The sequence below is a fragment of the Chrysemys picta genome, chromosome 7 (assembly GCF_011386835.1).
Source record: "Chrysemys picta bellii isolate R12L10 chromosome 7, ASM1138683v2, whole genome shotgun sequence".
Classification (NCBI taxonomy): Eukaryota; Metazoa; Chordata; order Testudines; family Emydidae; genus Chrysemys; species Chrysemys picta.
This window is the reverse complement of record NC_088797.1, coordinates 120,053,098-120,075,925: the sequence shown is the minus strand read 5'-3', so window position 1 is coordinate 120,075,925 and position 22,828 is coordinate 120,053,098. Positions and strand designations below refer to the sequence as shown.

The 22,828-nt window shown below is 37.7% G+C and overlaps 1 protein-coding gene across 7 annotated transcripts in view; it reads left to right on the top strand.

Annotated features, from left to right (window-relative positions):
• The window catches only part of RBM20 (RNA binding motif protein 20), a 169,853-nt gene that overhangs the window by 1,600 nt on the left and 145,425 nt on the right, over positions 1–22,828 (top strand). Inside the window, exon 1 of one of the 7 annotated variants that reach the window (XM_065552523.1) lies at positions 12,644–12,663. The exons of the other annotated variants lie outside the window; for them this stretch is intronic. Coding sequence (XP_065408595.1) covers positions 12,659–12,663 — 5 coding nt within the window. The 5' untranslated portion in view covers positions 12,644–12,658. Of the gene's footprint in view, positions 1–12,643; positions 12,664–22,828 lie in introns of those variants that run through there. 7 annotated transcript variants of the gene reach the window in all.

Genomic DNA, 22,828 nt, shown 5'->3' with positions numbered 1-22,828 from the left:
CAGTAAGTGAACATATTTTCTTTAAATATTACTATATGACCAAGATTAAGTCTACAGAGCAAACACTCTCAACCTCCTTCCCCAACATATTCAACAGAACAATGTTTATTATAAACAGAACATATGGAACATTATTTTAGATTGAACATCTGTGTATTTAATTTAATTTTAAAATGTATATGAAAGCAGACTCTCCAAGATGTCTCTTTACTTTGTGGTACTAAAAGTTGACAGTGTTTTCTTAAGCAGGCAGCATAATTTTATATATGAAACTTTCCCATGTTTGGTATGTGTGTTCAATTATTCTTATAGAAACTGAACTTCAGTTTGAAATATTAGTGTGTATAAAATACAGAAATATAGTATTTATATAATATCCGTATCATATAGATCTGCTGGGTAACTGAAGAGCTACTATATACATAAATTGTAATCCTGCTACAAGCCACTTAAATTTGTTCCTAAACCATCACAAAGTCTGTCTGAACTTTTAAATGACAGTCTCTAAAGATGGCTCTAATATCTTATTGTTTATCAAGATTTTATACGGCACATAACACAAGTTAGCTAGGTGAAGACATCAAGGTGTTTCATGACCATCCTTTTGGTTTTTGTTTAAAACATTTTTAATAATCATCACATTTTTGATAATCGTTTCTGACTGCAAATTCAGTGTAAAAATTGAAATGTGAGTCTTCCTTCAAGTCTATCTTGAAGAAGACAATTTAAAGAACTTGGTGTGCGTCAACTGTTCTGTATCATGGCAGCATGGCGTAAAATGGCAAATGTCGAACATCTCTATCTAAGGCACTGCAACTTGATCGTGTTATTTTGTAACTGTGCTCCATAATTTAATCCGTGCTTCCATGTTTACATTATAGTTAGTGCACTCCCACATGAAGTATATTAAGTAGGAAATAATGGCAAATTGTATTTTGTTGCGTGAGGAATATTTGGGAATTAATTTTATAAACGGAATATTTGAGTCACATGTTGGTTATTTAAGATAACAAATATAATGGTACATCTTAAAAATTAGCTTTTTAATGTAAATTAAATGAACTGTAAATTAGGACAGATATGAGCCTCAAAACAAGATGCCTTAAAACAAGGAAATGGTCATTTGTTATTCTTTGCAGGAAAGAGAATTGCTGATTCATAACTAGAAAAGTTCACTGCTTATAGGAATTTTTCTTTTCCTCAGACGAGTTCTGCATTTCATGGTTGCCCTTTTAAAACATTTGCTTGACTTTTGTTTTTATTTTCCAATCCGCAGCAAAAAAAAAATAGCTTTTTAGATTAGATGCTAATTTTCTAGTTGGCCTAATGCAGAATATAATTTATTTTTATTACTGTTTTTTGTGGGCTGTTTCCATTTTGTTACTTCTATTTATTAGATTTATTTTTAAGTGGTCTGGCTCTCTTGGCCCCTATAAAAGTGTTAGAAGCTATTGCAGACTTTAGTGAAATAAAGATGGGATTATTGAAAATATTTTAAAATAACACTTTACAAGAGTAACTTGGTAACCATTTACAATAAACAATCTGTTAGGCAATTCTGAGTAAAGTTAATAGAACTGGAGATTTGATACTTTGACACAAAGTATCTTTGTTAAACTCTTGCAATGTGAACATAATAAACTAAGGGGTAGCAGTGTTAGTCTGGATCTGTAAAAAGCAACAAAGAGACCTGTGGCACTTTATAGACTAACAGATGCATTAGATCATAAGCTTTCGTGGGTGAATACATGTTGCGTCTGATGAAATGGGTATTCATCCATGAAAGCTTATGCTACAATACATCTGTTAGTCTATAAGGTGCCACAGGTCTCTTTGTTGCATAATAAACTAACTTTCTTATTTCCAAGGATTTTTAAAAATGGTTCTCCATCTTAAATTCATAATACTTTCATAAAATGTAATTAAGGTATTTCAGGTTTCTTGCTGATCCTAGACATGATTAATGAAATAAGATACATAGTACTGTAGAGTATGCTGTCTACACTCGGGTGTATAATTCTAAGTTCTGAAAACATCATTGGTCTTGACTAATAGAGCCTGAAAAGAGATTTATAGAAAGCTTAAAATTGCAAACATAAGCATGATTTAGTTAGTTGCATTGGGAAATGACTTTTTATTCCATGGAAATAAAATTTGGCTTTGAGGTCAACGCCATCGGATTATGAGATCAGTGTTGTGGGGGGAGTGTATCGTGAACTGATATTATTTTGAAGATTAATTTTAAAAATGCATATATTTGTTTATAAAATAAACCAGATAGCTAAGGAAAGGAAACAAGGGAAATTCTAATATTAGTAGCAATTATTAATGATTATTATTTTATTGTATTCTGTTTCTACTGTGGTAGTGCCTAAGGACCACAAACAGAGATTAATTGCCAATTATACTAGGGAGTGTACAAACAAATAAATTTTAGAAACCTGTAAAATACCTAAAATAGCTATTCTATACATAATAATGTTAAGGAGCTGTTTGAACTTCTTTATTCTTTTTTGCTAGAAAAGTTCACTTTACAAAACACGTTTTGTATTTTAGATGTTGCACCACACCGTGCAAAATCAATTTTTAGCCCGTGGTTCAGTGTTGTTCAGTATCACCTGCTCTTAGGTTGAGTGGGAATGCTTAAGAATCAAGAAGAAGCAAAAACTTGTAGTGGTAAATCTTTGGCTTCCAACATGCATGGTTCACTGGTGTGTAATAGAACAACTAGCTAGAAATAACTTTGAGAAAAGACTGATTAGCGTTATTACCTTAAATATAAAGAGACTTCATGAAATGCAGGTTGAATTCTGTATTTAAAAACCTTAGTTTAAAAAAAGCTGTGAGTCAATACACAGTTGAGGGCATTAATTGTAATTGAATGCATTGAAACTTTGAAATGATTAGTTGCACACTTGCAGTGTTAATAATTTGTCCTGGATATAATATCTAGCAAAAATGGCACGGTTTTGTAGCCTCCGGTAGATACTGACATAGGCTCATTGCATCTGTTTTGCAACCTAAGACATCTAAAATAATGAGACAAAAACAAAGCAAATATTTCTTTCTAAGGGAAATTGTTACCTCACTGTCATGTTTTGAACGTTTTGGAAGGAAGATGAAATTTCCAACCTCTGTGCCTAAGTAGTCATCAGTTTTAGGGATACGTATGTTGGTGTTGAAAATTTTCAGAATTCCTTCCTTTACTCCCTACATCTTAAATAAGGAATCTAGTTGGGAGAAAAACAAGCACTGAAGGAAAACATACTGTGGGATGAATGTGTCTATTCAAAGACCTGGAAGATCCAAGAGTGGCTTCCTTGCCTTATATCCTAAAATAGCTCTTGTTCCCAAATTAGGAAAAGGATACATCTAATTAATCTGTTTTTAGCTGTTATTTTAAAAATTAAATGTTAGCATCAAGTTTTCATATTGCTTATTGGGTTTTTTTTTGTTTTTGTTTTTTTGCTGATAAATGTAATTTTTTTTCAACTATAGGATTCTTTGGACTCACATTTGAGATAAAATATTAGATATACACCATTATATCCATTAGTCATGGCAAATAGCTTTTTACATATAGTGCATGCATAGCTGCTATTTAACAATGGTACTTTAGGAGAAAAACTGTTTTTATTGTCTTTGTTCTTATAGATCTAGGCTTCCCATATTTATATGCAGATTTAAACGACAGTTTTAAAAAAAGGAGTTAATCTGATTCTTTACATTTCTCTTTTCCTATACCTAACAAAACCATCACAGTGTAGTTAATGCCAATTATAACAATGTGATCTTCTTTGCCTTTTCCCCTAGCCCCAAATGAAAAAAAATTATCGTAGCCTTCTTCACCAGGAAATCTTAGCACAAAATTGGAAAGGAAATATAAGAACTAGATCAAGCAAAACTGGCATTGTGGTGTTAAGCAGAGCTTTACTAAACTACATCACCCTAGTCCTCCCATTCGCTGTTTGTATGTTGTCTTTTTACATTCTGCAGGACTATGAAGTGTCTCGTGCCTTTCTGATACTATATAAACAACGAGTCCCTTCTCAGACAATGCCTAGTATTCAATTCAGGACTCAAAATGTGGATCACAAATTAAGTGCAAAATGAAAAAACTATTTAAAGCTTCACTTCAATTTGAAATCCGTTTTTTGTATTAAAAAAAAAAAAAAGAGTTAAAAGTTGTTTCAGGCACTATCGGTGCCCTGGAGTCCACCTGGCAGTGCTTGTGGCTTAGTTATAACTTCCTACTGAAAATATTTTTCTCTCCCCTGTGACTGTGTGGATTACTGTAGATGGGAAACAGTAAAAACTAACTATACACGAGGTGCTGTCAAACGCACAGAGTAAGCAAACTGAAAAATAGAGATTTCTTTTTCTCTACTCTAGTCAATTTAAGTGTTACTGCCAATAGTAGGTAAAATATTTTCAGGCATAAAGTGTGATTTTTTTTTAAGTTAATGGCATTATTTTAATAATATAACTGTTTGAAACCAGGACTACAGAATCTTTTTTTTATCCAGAAATTTTCCTGTGGGCTACATAATAAAACTGAACAGAGTTTTGTCCTGGGATGAGCTCAATAGGTTTTAGGACCTGAGGAGGGAGTATTGAGGTGGAGACAGAAGTGGGACACCAAGCAGAACTATGCTTTTTAATAAGCATGAAAAAATCCCCCTGTGCACAAATATCCCATTGAATCTAACTTTTATGATTAGTTACGGTCATTATCCAATTTTGGATGACCCTGCAAATATGAAACTTGTTTGGAAGATTTTAATGGAGAAAATTCTGCTGAGCTGCAGCTGGCCTGGATAGCAGGCAGTGCCCATGGTTACAGTGCCAGAGACTTCAGTGGAAAGTGAAATGAATCTGTGCTTCAGGAGCAGGATAAGGAAATAAGCAAAGTAATTGGTGGTTTATGGAACACAACACATGGGAGTGGATTCCTTCTTACTGGTACTAAATTGAGTGGATCTAGTTCTTTTTTATTGGAAATTCAATACTACTGTTCCCATCAGTGAGGAGGCTGGGAAATGTTTGCCTTCGTTAAGCAGTCAGCTCTCACTACAGGCATTGTGAATGCAAATGCTCAAAGCAGTAGATATGTATAAGCTTGCATATTGACGCTACCGCTAAACGACTATACTGCATTTTTATCTTTGTTCTTTCCTGTATTAAGAGCCAATGTGTGGGGACAAATTCAGCCTTGATTCAGTATTGCAAAGAATCCTTTCTAAGGAATTGTCAAAACAATAATTAGAAGTAGTTACTTTAAAGAAAATTAACATTACACTTTGTGTGTAGACAGGACTACACAGATGTGTTTTGGGAGGGGAATAAATGGAGGCATTATTTGCAACAATCACTATACTGGACTGAAACATTTTATGCACTTTGCAAATATTACCTTGATTTTTTTTTTATCCTAACGAATTCTTTTCATCTGTTTTCCAGCTAAACATTTTGTCATGCTCTCCCGTCCCCCTGAGTATATATCCCTTGCTTTCATCCCCCTCATTCTTTGTAACATTTTGTACTTGATTTAAGGACACAGTTGATCTAGCCTCTGCCCCTGCTTTCTTTATACCACACTAATGACCTATCAATGGGGAACTGTCACTTTATGCTGTGGTTAAAAACTAGCAATCCTTGTATTGTGGAAACTTTTAATATCTTGTTTGTTCTGGATCAAGCACAGTCTATTTCACAAATTCCTCCTGCCTGTTATTAGAACAAATGCGAATTATATGCATTTTGCATCATACTGCGGGAAACAGCTTAATGCTTTTGTAGTGTCTTATTTGATTAGGGGGTAGATGTAATTATAATGTACAGAGGCTATTATTTCATGGCAGACTTATTGCATAGAGAAGTTTAGACTATATGCAGACCATTAGGTTAAAAGTGATTTTTATCTTTAAACACCTATTAAGCAGACCACATCCATTTATCTCTTATAGTCAAAAGATTTCAAAGGGGCTAACTTTGTCATTTAGTTTTCCTTCATAAGCATATTGTTAGGCCAACTAGGTTGACAATGACCATGGGCCCAATGTATAGTGATATTACATATAAATTGCAGCATAACTGACATTCTTTCTGAATTTGCCACAAAACGGTGCTCCAGAATCTAAGCTATAATTTACACAAATAAAAACTTTTCGCCCTTATGGGTGGTTGTGAGGATAGCCACTAAAATGCAAAAGCTTGCAGGGATGTCTGCCTGAGTCTGCAGACAGCTTGCATCTGTAGCTCTAGGAGGAGTGAAAGGTTGACTTTCATCAGTGTCGTGTTAACTCTGCAGCCTATTGATAATTGAAATGGTGATACGGGTAACTATTTCACTACTGATCCTTTTTAATAAATATACCCAGATTACTTACTCCTTCTTCAGTTTAGGATGTCCTGCATATACTGGGAATGAGTGAAGTGGGATGTGAGAAGAGGAATTTTAACCCTCTTTCCCCCCAACTCTGATTGCATTCTAGATGCCCAAAACCCCAGCTGTTCCCTACCTAGCTGTCAAAACCTCCAGCTTCTCCCCAAGATACCTACATTGCAGCTTTTTGTTTTCAATACAAAAAATGTGCAGCATATTGAAACTTTGGGAGCAGTGTAAAATATCCTGAATATAACATCACCAAGGATTACTGGTTTTGAGTCTACTGAACAGTGGGGAGGCATGTTGTGATAGGGTGTGAGATTCAGGGGCAGATCTACTTAATTCAAGACCAATATGTCTTCTAGGACATAGGGCCTTGATAATGAGTATGCATTTTCTCTTAACGTTTGTATCGTATTTTGGGGAATACTGAACTACTTACAAGTCTAAGTACAATGAGTAACTTGGCAGTTTAGTCTTCCTTTATTGAGCTAATAAATCGCCTCTTCTCCCTCCCCCCCCAGTTTGGGTTTTTGTATGTCTTACATGTAAGAGCACCAGTAACCTGAGAAAACAACAGAATCTATTTTCCACACTAAGAAGCATTATTTACAGGCAACTGTATCTACTTAAAGGTAGTGTTCTTTAGGGGAAAGTGCATTGAAGTCACTTTCTCGTTCAGTAATACTTGTATGATTCGTTATACTGACTATTTGTAAATGGACTGTTCTTCGTTGTTGTTGTGAGACCATTACATTTTAAAAACATAACTTTTGTTTTTAAATCTGTGAGCGTGCATATCAAATAAATACAGTATATTTCTTTAATACTATGCAGGATACTGCATTCTCTTTCTCCCTACTGCCCATTCTCCTTGGAAGTAAACTGAGTGCTGACAACTTATAGTATAGAGCAATTGTTTGAGAAATTCCCTCCATTATCCATAAATTAAACATGAGTAGCTTTATTCTCACAACTACGTACTCGGCCTTCTCAACATGGATGACTATGTTGGAGGCCAATTCAGAAATATTGTCTAAAAATGCATTTTCCCAACATAAGTTTGTTGGTGTTAAAGATTATACATATCTCAGATTGGGGCTGAAGTCGTGAGAGGGTTTCTTTCATCTCCTAAAACAGCAGAGAAATATTAGTAAAAGAGGCAGCATATTTCTCAGCTCTTGACTTCTCTTACCTACCTAAACTCGTCCATTAACACATCTGAAAATTCACACCATAGCTATCCATGTACTGTGAGCCATCCATTTGTGCTCTACTCTTTCGCCACCCAGTCACTTGGTTCATTCTTTCAAGGTCAGCCACGGTTTCCACCCTCCTGCCAGCCAGTAACTGAGCATCATGCTCTCTCCTCTGTTTACAACTTCATTTAAGGTCATTACTTTACGTTGCAGTTTACGTTACTGTCTTTTAGACAGGCCCACCCTGCTGCTGAAGTCCATTGCTGGCTGTTCTTGAAATGTGTCATGAGGCTAAACATTTTAGGAAGCCATGTAGTTAACCTCTTCTATTAAGTTTGAACTGCTTACTTTATGTCAGTGATTTTTTTCCCCCTTGATGTTAATGATCATGTCCTGGCAAGGAGTTTTTTCAAATATTCACTAGTGAACCATGGCTGCATGTTTTCCCCATGGCCCACTAAGATGGATTTTAGTAGCCCTGTTGGCATAATGGACAAAGAAGTTTGTAGACAGAACCCAGATTTAAAAAAAAAATTCTATAGCTCTTGATTCAAAGTCAATAGTGATTAAAAACTATACACTTTCAGTTGATAGCCTAATCTTTGGACTGGTAGACAATTTGAACATAATAGTGTATTTCGTCACCTCTGTATACTTAATGTGCCAAATATGTACCTATTTCATATTTAATAATAAAAGCGGAGGTAAAGAGGGGAACTTCTACAAACCATAGAACAGTATGTCTTCAATAAACTGAACTTTGTTCCAGAAGACTATTCATCATTATTGTCCAAGCTAAATTTCTATTTAGAGAATAAAATGGACGGAACTTGTTTGAAAGTAAAATAGAATAATTTTACTCTTTGTATTTCATTTTATGGTTGCATTTTAGATGTCCCAAGTATGAGTTTATGCAGAATAAAACAACAGCTTTCTTGTAATTTACATATTCCTGCCTTATGTGGACAGTTCAACTTTATTTCCTCTTTGGATATAGTATACAGACTATGAGCCTGATCTTGCAAAGCCTTATTCACACACATGAGGGTTCTTATGGGCTCCAATCCTCTCAGCAAACCTCACAAAGCATCCTGAATATTACCATTAAGCTTTCCCTCTGAAGGCACTGGAGCTACAGTACAAAAACACTTAAATACAATAATAATTAATAACAAAGACTTGATAAATATACAGTAGAGGCCAAAGAAAGAAAGAAACATCTAAACCATGTACCATGCTATTTTAAAGGGGCATGGTATCTGGGAGGAGATTCTACACTGGGTCCAACATTAATTAAAATAGAAATCTATACAATGTTGTCTTCGAAACAGGTGAGGGATGGGCTGAGACAGGTGTCCAGTCTCGATAAACTGCCACACCCCAAGGTTCTCCACATTAAGGATGATAGCTATCTGACTGCAGACATAAAAATAAGCAATTACAGAATTTAAAACTTCTCATTCGATCCATTGTCATGCTATTATACCTATAACTCAGCTATGCATTAGAAAGCAAATACTGTTGGTAACACTGCACAATTTTATTGCAAATCTTGCATTTTTGTGCTGTTTTGCTTAAAACCTCAGCTCCTTAGAATGTCGGGTTTCTTTTTTGGGGGGGAAAAAAAGTTGTTTGTTGGTTCTCATGGTTGTAGTGTGGACAAAGTGCGAACCCTACAGATTAAAAAAACAGAAGGCAAATAAAAACGCAACCTTTATTTTTGAAAACCTCATGATTTTAAGCATATCTCATGATTTTTTGCGGTCTAATTCATGACTTTTGAATACTTGGCGTTAGCAGAAGGTAAAGCTGTGGCAGTTTGAATTGATGAGGTTTCAAAAACTGGAGTGGGATGTTGATCATTTAATGAAGATTTCACGGTGTTGCTGTGTGAGATCATTAAAAAAATTCTTCTCCAATTCATTCTGCATGAAGGAAGTGTCCCTCTGAGTGACACATGTCAGGACCATACAATTCCCTCTACGCCTCTCAAGCACCATGGTAGGGGCTACATGGGCAGACTGCATGGGGTCTCCGCTCAGACGCCATATAGGCCAGCGTGGAATTGACTGGGGACAGTCTCGGAGAGAGGACATAAGGTCCCTGCTTACACAGATCCAGTGATCCAAAAGCCCCATTTGGGGGGAGAGGAAGGGTGACAGCTATTCTAGGATGGAATAGCTAGGAACAGGGGCCACACTGACTGCGGAAATTTATTTATTAACTGAAAACAAGAACAACCTTTTAATGTTTTGAGAACCATCCAGCTGTGCACTCAATTAGCCTCTGAAACCAAACACTCCTGTTACTGTTTCTCTTCTCTTCCTCCTGTTCCTTTTGATTACTCGCTACACCCACTTGTTGCATCTTGTGTTAAAATAGACTGTAAGATCTTTGGGGCAGGTACTGTCTGTTACTGCGCATGTGTGCAGCGCCTAATCCCATGGGGCTCTGACCCTAACTGGGGGCTCTAGCTACTACTGCAATGCAAAACCTACCTGTGGGGTTGGCGGCTGAGTTGCAAAATTCACATTGTCATGTGACGACAGTAGAGAACAAAGAGACAGCTGCTTTCTTCAAAAACCAAAGAGGGAACTCCATTATAATAAAGAAAAACAATTTTCTCCTTTAAAGCTAATGTATCCTCTGCTTTGTTGTACAGCTTTTGATTGGCTCCCTGCTACAGATGTAAAGAAACCTTGTACCTGTCCTCATGTATGAACAGTTGTTTACTAGGGCTTTTAACAGGAAGGGCCAAGACTTCACCCATATTGCTTATTGACTTAATAGTAGTCAATGTAAGAGATTTCCGCCCCCCATGTGTTTTAATTGAACACCTCTCTTATTTGTAGCGTTGAAAACAAAAGTTTTTGCTTTACCATTTCTTCAAGTTAAAGCACTATTAATTCAGAGTTGGTAACAATGTCCCAAGGCTGAGTATTTGATTGGCAAGTTTTAGCTTTGAGTAAATTTTCACAGCTGATCTACAAATCCCTCATGGACCATTAGATGCTTGACAGTAATGCTGGCAGGCACCACTATAATAATTGTAGTTTAAAGTTTGTTATATTTAGCGGTCTCAGCGTTAGTTGGAAGTCTGATGTGGCTGACCACTGTTAGAGATATCTCATTACAAATATACCACTACATTATCTGTATATCTTTTGCCAGTCAATTTTAAATTGGAAGTTGCTGTCCATACCAAACTGTTGAATGGCAATTTTGACCCATATTGACTCGCAGTGGGCAAAGTATGGGATGTCAGAGGATCCAATTAGTGACAAATGGACCCCAGTTCTCAAGTTTCCATAGAGAATTGCGCACATCACCTCCCACTTCCCACCTTCTCCCCGACAATACACACACACGATGGCTGAGAGAGTTATTTAGTCAGGGAAAAGTTTCTTAAAGTTAAATGTGATGAAGATCCACATCTGGTCCAGTTAGACTGAGAAACACATGACTTCCTGACATTATTAAACGGCAAATACTGAGGTAAACTTATTTGTCTGCAGCAAAGTTGGCAAGTATATGGGTGACCACTAAACTCTAAGAGGAGGACTGGCATCCTAGCACAAATGCCAACAGGCACTTCCAGCAAGACTTCAGTTACTTTTATTGTTTGTGATTTGTATCACCGTAGCACCTTGGAGCCCTAGTCATGGACCAGGATCTTCTTGTGCCAGACGCTGTACAAACCTAAAACAAAAGCAATGGTAGATTTGCAAATGCACGTGGAAGGCTGGTAAATGAAACAAGCCTTTTAGTATGATAGACATTGAAAACCACGGCTCAGATCGACATCAGTACACCAACGCAGCTGGAAACAGACAAGTTACTACTAGTGGCTATGACGTTGCCTGTATCAAGCTTCTGAGAACACCCCAGGTAAATTAGGGGCCTGATTGAGGGTCTAGTGAAGTCAGTGGAAAGACTCCCTTTGACTATACTGGCCTTTGGATCATGAGCTACTGGTTCCAGAAGCCTGGGCAGACTCAGAATGAGCTGAGTGCTCAGGCACTGAATAAAAAGTGCTGTGCTTTCTCTCCTGACAAAGCTTGAGTGAACGTTAGACTTGCCATGTGATGTAATCTGGTGCACTTCCTTGTGGGAGTGAGCGGTGATTGCTCAGTAGTATAGGGGAAGGGGTAGGAAGGTGATCGCTGCCATAGGTAAGGAATATTTCCTCCCTTCCCTTTTTGGGTTTGGACAAAGAGAAATTAAATGTAATGCAAAATGATTTTTGACTGACTATATCCAAATTTAGAACATAAGAACGGCCATACTGGGTCAGACCAAGGGTCCATCTAGCCCAGTATCCTGTCTTCTGAATCCCTTCAGCCTTTTCTACGGAAGCTAAATCAGCAGCTCTTACATAAATCAGTAAATCCTTTTCTGTATTTCATTATACATGAAGACAATTTTAAAGGCAATATCTAAACTATCTATCAATGGGGCAGGAAGAAGGAAAAATGGTCTCTGGTATTAACTCAGGCAACTTTGAAATTTTTGATTTGGAAAAAAATTCTCCAGTGATGAATTCACATTAAAATTTATATATTAAGAGAACCTGAAATGGTGTCCCTAAGGGTCCTGCTGCAACGTAAATAAAAAGCCTGTGTGATGCGGTCAGCCATGATAAAATGCGCATTGAAAGTGTGCTCTTGATGGAGGGACAGAAAAAGTCGGTTTAAAATGTTTCCTTGCTAGGAAGCATCTTTGGTTGATAGACATCCATTATAAACGAAATAGGATCAGTCATCGTCATCATCAGTCCTTGCTTTCAAGTGGCTTCGCATTCCATTTGTGGCAGTGAGCTCTCCAGTAGAACTTCCCGCTCTTGTGGCAGAAACGTGATGCTAAGGATGTCTGAGCCAGTTATGATATCAGACACTTAAACTAGATAAGAGAAACAGTTTTAAAGGAAACAAAACTAATTGCTTTCGTATGAACTACGCCAACACATGAAACCATGCCAATGGCAGAAAGAAAGAAGACATCCCCAAGCTCAGACATTTTTTATGGGACAATGATTTGCAAAACAATAGAAACTTTGTAGTGTTGTACAGAAATGAGGTAGGACTTGAGCAAATATATCAGCCAAAAAACAGTATTAGAATAAGAAAATGATGTGAAGAAGATGGATATGAGCAAATACAGCTGTCAAAATCTGGAAGAAGTATAAAGCGACAAGAGCTCTCCGTTTCTTCCCTGAGGGTTGAAGGAGTGGGAAGCAAGTGAATACGGGCCAGCTTCCAAACCCCTTGGTGAGTAGTTACTCACTGAGATAGTGAGACTCCTCATGGAGTGACAGGATTACTCACTGAGTAAGTGCTCACCAGCTTGAGTAAGGGGTTTACAATCTGGCACTAAATGGCAACAGTGGGTCCAAGTGGTCCCATTGATTTGGATGCCAGAACTTGCTTGAGGATAGAGTTTATAGGATCTGGCTTGATACGAGTCCCTGCTTAAGAAAAGAATTATATGAGGAAAAATGAATCTTAAATAATTTATTTTGATGATTATCTTGCCCTAAATTACCGGTGGGGGAAGCTATCAGAGAGGGCAATGGATGAAGTAATAAGTCCATCAGCTTTTTGTGGCTATGGGAAACCCTAGGTATCATACAGAAATTAAATCAAGCCAGTGTTTTCTTATGGGTTTTTTCCTCATGTCCATAGGTGCCATCTTTTTTTTGCTCGTCGGTGCTCCTCTCTGCCCTGCCCCTCTGTTCGAGCAGCAGGTGGGGCCTCAGGAGGAAGAAGCTGAGTAGGGGCGAGGCCTCAGGGCGGAGCATGGGTGGAGCAGGGGGCAGGGCCACGGTCTGGGTGCCGGGGCTCACAAAAAATTAATTCAACCCTGTGGGTGCTGCGCATCCCCTATTTTTTTTGTGTGGGTGCTTGAGCCCCAGAACACCCACAGAGTTGGCGCCTATGCTCACGTCATTAAGGGTTTTCTGGCTTAAGGGTTTTCTTTTCCTCCTATTGTTTAGAATTAGACTAAAACTATTTTTTCCCCCAGAAAAAATGGAGGGAATTGGTTGTATCTTTATGGGAGGCTAATCAAAATCTCACAATTTAAATAATGAGTGAGACAGTCTGCAATAAGTAAAATGCACCTATATCCTATTCAGTCAGGCGTAGGTAATTTGGAAGAGAATGCAACATGCTCACAGCATTCACAACATGACAGTTTCATGCATCATTGCATGTGAATGCAATACCAATGTTTATTCCTGAAACTTCCCAGTCTATTGATGGGGAAATGTTCTTTTCCTCAAAATAGGTGAAGAGGTCAGTTTTTTTTACTTGGTTTTGTTAGAAATTGATATATGGTTCAGTGAAAAACTGAAAAAAAAGATTTGCCCTTGTCCCATGCAATGTTAACCTTTCAGTAGCCTATAGTATCTGAAAGTTCTCTGACTGGTTTGTGTGCCTTTGAGCTTGAATGGCCCAAGGAAGTAAACCAGAACTTTTTCCTGCTTCAAAGGGTGTACGGATTTAACTGGGACTACAGCAGTTTATTAATAGAACCTGCTGCATTTCCTTCATACAAAAATACGAAGAGCGCTTTGCTGAGAAAAATTTTTGCTGCGCCTCTCTGTCTTTATGGCTCGCTCATCACCCAGCTAAAATTAAAAAGTGAAGTCAGGCTGTTCTTGCACTCTATTTTTAAATTGTTTTAGCATATGAATGTGAGTGTGAAATCTTTCTTTAGGCCTCCGTTAACTCAATTACCCACTTATTCAAAACATTCTCGTCTCAAATTACTGGATTATAACTGCGTTAACATGTTCTGTGTACATGCTGGAAAGTATGGCTCTCAAGGTAACATGCTTTTCTTTAGCTACCTGTATTTATTTTATTTGTTTGTTTTGCTCAGTTTGTAGTTATATAATCACTAACCAGTGATGATAAGAGACATCACAGAAGGCCAGCCAGTGTCTTTAAAATCTGCCTTGATCTTCAAGAATCCTAGTGAATAGAAATAAAAAAGATTATCTATACAATTCCTCCTCTCCTAGGAAGCATTACAGCTAAGGCTGGATGAAAACCCCTCTCTTCCCACCCCCAATTCTTTTTCAAGTGACAAATTTTCATTTTAAATTATTCATGGGAAATTTTCAGATGGGAACAAAATTTTCATTTCATTTAATTAGAATTGACATTTTTATTTTGATTTGGATTAAAATGTTTGTTCCATTTTGGTTTACAAAAACTGGAAAAAATATTTTAAATTTTTGGATCTTTGTTTTTCACCTTTGTATCTTTTTCTTTTTGCCACTCAATTGAATAGAATGAAACATTTCTAGGCTTTATGTTTTTTTTCACTTTTTTCCTTTATTTCACTCTAATTTTTCAACTTTAGAAAAGTTGCAAGTGACAAAAGGGAAAATGAAACATTGTAACTTTCCCACCCTGTAACTTTACATTTTGTTCTTAACCTTTTGAAAAGTTAGAGAGCAGCAAAATTAGGGTTATTTTTCCTTTTGTCACTCTTCAGAGCTTTTCCATCTTTAGAAAAGTTGCAAAATTAGAGAGTAGAAAAGAGAAAAAAGAAAAAAAAAGTGTGTGGGGGGGAAATAAGGGGAAAAACCCAACAAGCTTCCCTCCCCATCCTGTCCCTGAACTTTTTGCAGTCAATGGCGAAAAGGAGGAAAACAAATATTCAAAATTTTGAATTATTTTGAAAAATAAAATGAAAATCACAAACCATAACTAAATGAAAATATATTTTGTTTAGAAACAGTCATTAAAAAAAACTGAAAGAAAAATGCCAAACAACATTTTCCTCTAATATATATAAATTAGCAAGAATTTTTTTCCTTTGAGACATTTTGTCATGTTGAGAGACCTGCTATTTCTTGAAACATAGGGATTTCTGATCCCTGAGATATTGTAATCCCATGAGGAGTCGCTAGTGGTCACCATCAAAATGAATAGGAAAGCATTGTGTTCACAAAGAGAAAAATCATTGCTCCCAGATTCTTGATGTGTGTTATTTTAGTTTCAGACAATCACATTAATGAGGGAATACAGGGCCTGATCCAACTCCCACTGAACTCAATGGGAATCTTTCTAGTGACTTAATGGAAGTTGGATCAGTCTCATAGTGAGTGGACTTTCCTCCTTCAAATCTCTTCTTTGCCATGATGCCTATAAGACATTAGCCAGTTAATGATGGGTTAAAGATCAACCATGGAAATAAATGGCACTTATATCATATATTCAGTATTATCAGGGGAAAAATTGCATCTCTATATAAAGATTGTATATATTTCCTCTGCACAGGCTTCCTTAGCTTGTAAGATCTTTGGAGTGTGGACCATGTTATGTGTTTGGGTAGCAGTGTGGAATCTTGATCCTGATTAGGGCTTCTGGACACTACCGTAATATAAATGGTAAACTTAAAAGGAAACTCTTGAGGGCATTTATTATTGCTTTGATTCTGTTCTCTTGTTTCTTTTGGGGTGTGGCAGCAGACCCTGGGTGATGAGCATGGTATAAAATTTAGATGGCCACGCATTCTTAAGACTTCCCCAATTTCTTTCCTTGTGAAGTTGAGAGCTGGCTGAGGTTTCAAGAATCTTAGCAAAGAGTCTTAGACCATGGCTCATCCTCAGGACAAAACTACTACATTGAGCAAATTATTTAATCAGAGGAGCTTTCAAAAGTCAGGGATTTGAGAGGTTTCATCTTGAACTTATGCATCAGAGAAGAAGCCACCACCTTCCTTGGTGGTTTACCATGTTCACTCAGTCAAGTTCCTTTGTCTCCAACAGGAAACAGAAGTGCCTCTCTTGATCAAGGTTTGGTCTAGGGGTGACTGAGGCATAATGTCTTTGGTTCCATGTCCTCTCTCACCTCTCTTTCCCCTGCCACCCCAAATTGTAGTCAAGGCTTCAGGCTTTGCATCAGTGCCCTGCTAGGATTCCTTTGTTGATTATTCTTGTTCAAGTGGTGGTCAGGCCTCCCTCAGTTGTTTTGTTGTAGAGTTAGGTAGTGATACTGACGTTGGAGGAGGAGAAAAGTTTAGAAAGGCATTTCCTGTAGTGTCCAAAGCCTCCTGGAATGGTGTAGTGTGGGAATGTGTAGCAGGGTCAAATGCCCCCTATGTGCCCCTGCCTCCTTGTAGCCTAGGAACATGTAACAGACAGCCTGCCCTAGTGTTCCCTCTTGGAGTGTTCAAATAAAACTTCACCCAGGCTTTTTCTTGGTTAAAAAATACACCTTCTTGGGAACTGGGTGAAAATAAACTGCAAATAAAACTAAAAATCCCAAAGTCCATTCCTAAATCCACACAACACAAGGTTTCTCTTCTTCCTCCTAGGCCGTCCTACCTGAGGCCTTTGCAGTCTCTTCACTGCTTGTACAGGGTCTCTCTAAGGCCTCCCTGCCTGGGGAAACTACTTTGGTCTCAGGGTCTCCCCTGAAGGACCCTGTCCTCACTCTGTGCAGACTCTGCCATAATTTCTTGAACTGCTGCCCCTGTTGCTCTTTGTAGGGAATTACCTGATCCACCCCAGGTATGCCTCATTCTGTAATCAAGATTGGCTAGTGTCAGCCCTTTAGTGGCAAGCCACCCTGTTACAGAATGCTTAGGCCTACCTTTGGGCCTAATAAAATAGTAAACCCATTCTGAGAGTGCCATCTTTTGGGCTGGTCATGCAAGTGGTCCTTTGCCCCTGTCTAAGGTCTGCATGCTATCCATCTGCACGGCATCTTTCTGCTTATCTCTGTCTCTCCTGCCCACCAGAAATACCTGAGATTCCATGTACTTGGGTGTTAGCTGATAACACATTTCTGTTGCTGGATAGAGTATCATGTTGCTCTTCATGGTGATAAACAGTAGTATGGCCAGATAGCTAGACAGTGATGCCAAGTAACACAAACCTGGAGCCACAATATTTCTGACATATCCTTCCATGCCAACCTTTATGCTTGAAATAGCCTGCCTACTAATATGTGCCCCATCCCCCATTCCTTCTTCGGAAAACCCTTGGAAAACCATCTGTTCTGTTAAATGTTCTAGCTGTAATGACCACTATCCTCCCTGTTCCTTCTGTATTGTGCTAATTTCTGTTGTCATCTCTTCTGCCTTTAGATTGTAAACTTGTTCACATAGAGCTATGCTTGGCATATTTTGCCTTTAAAAAAAAAAAAGTATACACTTTTCAGCTCCTCTTCCATAAATGGAAAGTTTCACTTTCCGAGTTAAATCTGGACAACGTGGTTACTTGGGCAACAGGTTAATATCAGCCATTTTTTACACTGATCAATTTTTCAGGTGTTGGCAATGGTCCAACATTCATGATGATGTCAGGGAATCTGTATTTATTCAAAGACTCTATAATTCTTAGATTGCTGTTTATTCAGGAAGTGTTACTTGGCTGTGAATGGAATCTACTTTCCTTTACAATATACAGAGATACAGCTGATGGCACCAAACTCTCTGCATTTTAAAGTTTCTATAAATATTGTTAAAATGTTAACTGTTAATTTTTGTGAATTAAAATACCCACAGTGCTTATTCAGAGGCCCCAGTAAGGAAACAAAGTTTCAGGAATTCATGAAAATGCTTAAGCATTCATTAAAGTCTTCAAGAAAAGCAGAGACGTGGGTGGCTTGCTGAATTGGGGCCTGGTCTCGGTGCTTGCACTGTGCTCAACACCATGGTATCTGAGCACCTTACAAGTGTTAAAGGTACTCTCAGGCATGCATGTTTTGCGTGTGTGTGGACACTGTAAAACGAATGCAGAACCAAACACACGAGTCTACACAAGAATCCTTATTTTCACATTGGAAAATAAACCCTTTTACAGATTAACCATTTATTTGTATTTCTTTCCTTAGTTTTACTACAATCTTCATATTTAGCCACAAATTTAGTAGCCCCTGAAAAGAACAGGAAATATCTTGATAGATGTTCAAAGCACTTCCCTCTTATAGGGCTGATTTTGCAAGGAGTAGTGAATGCAGTTCTGAAGTGTTGAGTGCCCTCAGCTCACACTGACTTCACTGAGAGTCAAGGGTACTCGGCACCTTTCAGAATTGAACCTCTGGTGCATAGCAATTGTGAGATGAAGTTTTCAAATAAACATACAGAAGAATGTGGGTTTTCTGAGTTCTCCATCTTACTGTAATTGTGAAAAAGTGGTCCATTGTGATCACAGTTGTTGTACATACGATCTCTGCCTTTCTAAAACAAGATTGTGCCCAGCTCCAATGCAGGTGTGGAAGGGGGAAGATTTGCACAAGGAACAATGGAACACAAGTGTTCTGTGGGCTCACGGAGCTCAAGGACTGGCCATTTATGGCCAGAACTAACAAGACCGCATGCTGCATGCTTTCCAAGGAGGGTGGGATAGAAGAGCAGCAGTGCTTTCCACAATTCTAGGAAGCCTTGAGCCTGAGTGAGGCACAGTGCCTTTTGGAGCATCTCATTGGTCAGTGGGCTTCAGCATCATCACCAGGGCAGGGTGGTAGCTATGTACCAGGTTCTCATCCATGGAGTTTCCCTGTTATTGTCCATGACTAAATTTGTTTAATATAGAGACACCTCCATATTCTCACTAGCAGGTGTTTTGAAGCCATAAATTGTGTCTTTAAAACTATAACAGGATTCAAAAAGGAACTAGATAAGTTCATGGAGGATAGGTCCATCAATGGCTGTTAGCCAGGATGGGCAAGGAATGGGTGACAGGGATTTGCCAGAAGCTAGGAATGGGTGACGGGGTGGATCACTTGATGATTCCCTGTTCTGTTCATTCCCTCTGAAGCACCTGGTATTGGCCACTATCGGAAGACAGGATACTGGGCTAGATGGACCTTTGGTCTGACCCAGTATGGCCATTCTTATGTATTCTAAACCATCATATGAAACTCAGGCAACTTTTCTTTTGCTAATGCAAGGCTAATACTCTTCTGTTAAGGATAAATAGATTAGCATAGCAATTGCCATTTAAAATTAATCTGCTGACACTGACATTGCTTATAACCCATAAACTCTGTGAATCTTCTAGCTCACTCAGAAATTGGAAAGAAAATTTTATGGGCTGGAGCGATTATGGTAGAGAGGTTAATGGGCATTTATAAAGAGTAAATTAAATGAGTTTCTTTAGATAGCTGAACTGTTTAGCAGTCACCACCGTCGGTTTTAAAAATCTTACTGGCTTTAGCATGTGTGCAGCAGACACTTTAAATGCTGTACTGTGCCTCTCAATGGAATATTGAATTAAGTGAGCAGAGGATTAGAAACTGTCGCTGGTATTTAACAGCTTGAAAATTTTACCCATTTATTTGGATGGTATGTTTTTTACATGAACAGATTTACTAGCTAATTTAAACATTTTGTTTTAAATCTAAGACTATTAAAAATTCTAATGACGTTTTCTTCATATACTGGCATTGAAAGCAGTTATTACTATGAGCCATTAGTGTTTTACATACCAATCACTCTGAATTAAAGCTGTATATGTGGCATATTTAATTTGCTATGGTTGTATCTTGGAATTTTAGCATTATACAGTCAGTTTGGTACTTAACATTGACCGTGGGTCTGAGAACCTCTCACTTGATAACAGACTTTATGGTGCAATGCTGAGGCAAATCAAGGTTAAGTTTTTATTCTACAGCTGCCTTCAGTGACAGATGGGAAGAGGCAGCAGGGGTTAGGACACAGAACTAACACTCCAGAAGTCAGGAAACCTTGATTCTATTTTTGGCTCTGCTAATGACTTGCTATGTGACCTCTGGCAAGTCACTTTATCACCTCTTTGTCTCTATTTCCCTAACTGTAAAATGGGGCTAATGCTGCTTACCTACTTCTGTAAAGCACTTAGAGAGCTACAGATCAAAATCTGCTCTATAAATGATAATAATAATAATAATTAATTAATAAGTAATTAACAATTTTCCTCTGGTTTAGCAGAATTTCACATCACAGCATGTTGTGTAACTGTTACTTTTCATACTTGCAAATGGTGCTTTGCCACATTTTATTTAATCAGCAAGAGCATAACAGAATATTTTTATACTGCACAATATGTTTATTATTATTATTATTTTTTAAAAGTGCTTATGCGCTCTCCCCTTGAAGGGAATGGTATCTCGCCTTCCCGTTCATTTGCACTGGAGTTTCTTTTTAAGAAATACTTGCTGTGTGCTCCTAGTGGCTAGTTTAAATTAAACATCTTAGTTGTGGCATGAGACCACATGGAACTCATTACAGGACTGGGATCTTAGATTTCACTTCAAAGACCAATTGTAAAATTTAATTTGTTTTAATTTAAAGGTAGACAAAAAAAGAAACAACCCGTAAAACAATAAAAGTTGCATATTTTCCCGAAGCTGTAAAATGAAACCAGCATGTAGCATCTGCTCCCAATGAAGTCAGTGGGAAAGTTATTAACTTGAATGCTTCAAGCCTTTAGAGACTTGAAGTTTGAATTAACACAGGGCAGATGCCCCTTCCAGCTGATTCTGAAGTGCAGATTATCCCCTGGCGAAATTTTAAAAATGTGTCAGAAATGATCAACTTACACGCAGTTTAAACAGCTCTGACTTTATTTTAGGAAACAACCTATTTTTTCTTTTAGCAAAAATGATGGTACTGGGACTTATAAGAACAATATAAAGGGGTTTCTTCCATGAACTGGTATAACAGCCAAAGAACTAGCAGCAATTCAGGGAAATATAGCAATAATTAAATGAAATATTCAGAACCATAAAATAAAAAAGAATATCCCATTATATTAAGCAAAGGAAGATGTATACCCGGATTACTTTATTTATTCAACTCAAACTATTTATTTATATATATTTATAAATTTATTTATTTCACTCAAATCACTTTAGAAAAGATGTTTTACAGTTATTAATATTAATGACTCTTCCAAGATGTGAAAACTCCTTCGTTATCTCCAAAATGATCAAACCCTTGTCCTTCCAAAGTAATCCCCACTGATTTAAACAGAAGTTTGTGTTAGGGTAGAAAATTGAATGAAAAGCAGAATTATTTGGTGTAATATATATTATTATATATTGACAGGAAGGATTGTTAGTTATTCAGTCTGATGCAAAGCCCGAGGTTTAAGGTCCCATTAGAATCAACCCTTCTATTCTTTGGTTGCAATCCTAAAAAATAATGTTCTCTCCCAAATTATGTGCTATGCTTTGGCTCTCCTGTCAATTTAGGTTAGGATTATAGCAAGTATTCTGAACAGTTGGATGAGTGTGCAGATGTGTAATTTTTTAGCAATGAGTATGTGAAACATACCAGGCAGTGGCTACAGATAATTTGGATTGTGCTACAAGGTTATCTTAAAAAGCAACAGAGGGTCCTGTGGCACCTTTGAGACTAACAGAAGTACTGGGAGCATAAGCTTTCGTGGGTAAGAACCTCACTTCTTCAGATGCAAGTAATGGAAATCTCCAGAGGCAGGTTATCTTAAATTCACTGATTTTCATTCATTGCATTTAAAATAAATTAGTGATCCACTTTTGGGACAAGTCCTATGAAAAGCATTTTTAAGATTAACAGATCTTAAAACAGGGCACCACAGAACACATGGTTTTATTTATTTTAATGTTAAAATTAGGTCACAAACTCCCGTCCCCCCCCCAACCATTTTAATTTCACTTAGTATAAAGAGGAAAATCTGTTCAGATTTTTCACTTTCCTTTAACATTTTTCTAAATTTGTGCACTTACATGGTTCCTGTTCTTTTGATCTTAAACTCTACCCCACTGTGCTTAAGGCTAAATAAGTCTTCAATGATTGTCCCTTCATTGACTCCTCAGTTGGTTTGGTTCAATGGGAGTCTTTCCACTGACTTAGGTTTTGTCTACGCTACTGCGGTAAATTGACCTAAATTACACTACTCCAGCTATGTGAATAACGTTGCTGGAGTTGACATAGCGTGGGTCCACCCACTGCGGTGTCTACACCGTGCTGCGTTGACGAGAGACGCTCTCCTGTCGAGTTACCTGACTCGTTCCGGTGGAGTACTGGAGTCGACCGGAGAGTGCTCTGCTAAATCAGAACCAAATAAGACACTTGACTATCCAGACTGGAAAGCAGACAATTCCATCGATGAAAATTACTTCACCAGTGAACACTCTTGGCTGCTGTGTTGTACACTTGTGCATTCTTCAGCTGTATCTTCACCGACAAATGGGATGTTCAGTCCGCTCCCAGTGTAGCTCCACTGGTGACAATGGAAACTGTAACATACGCAGGC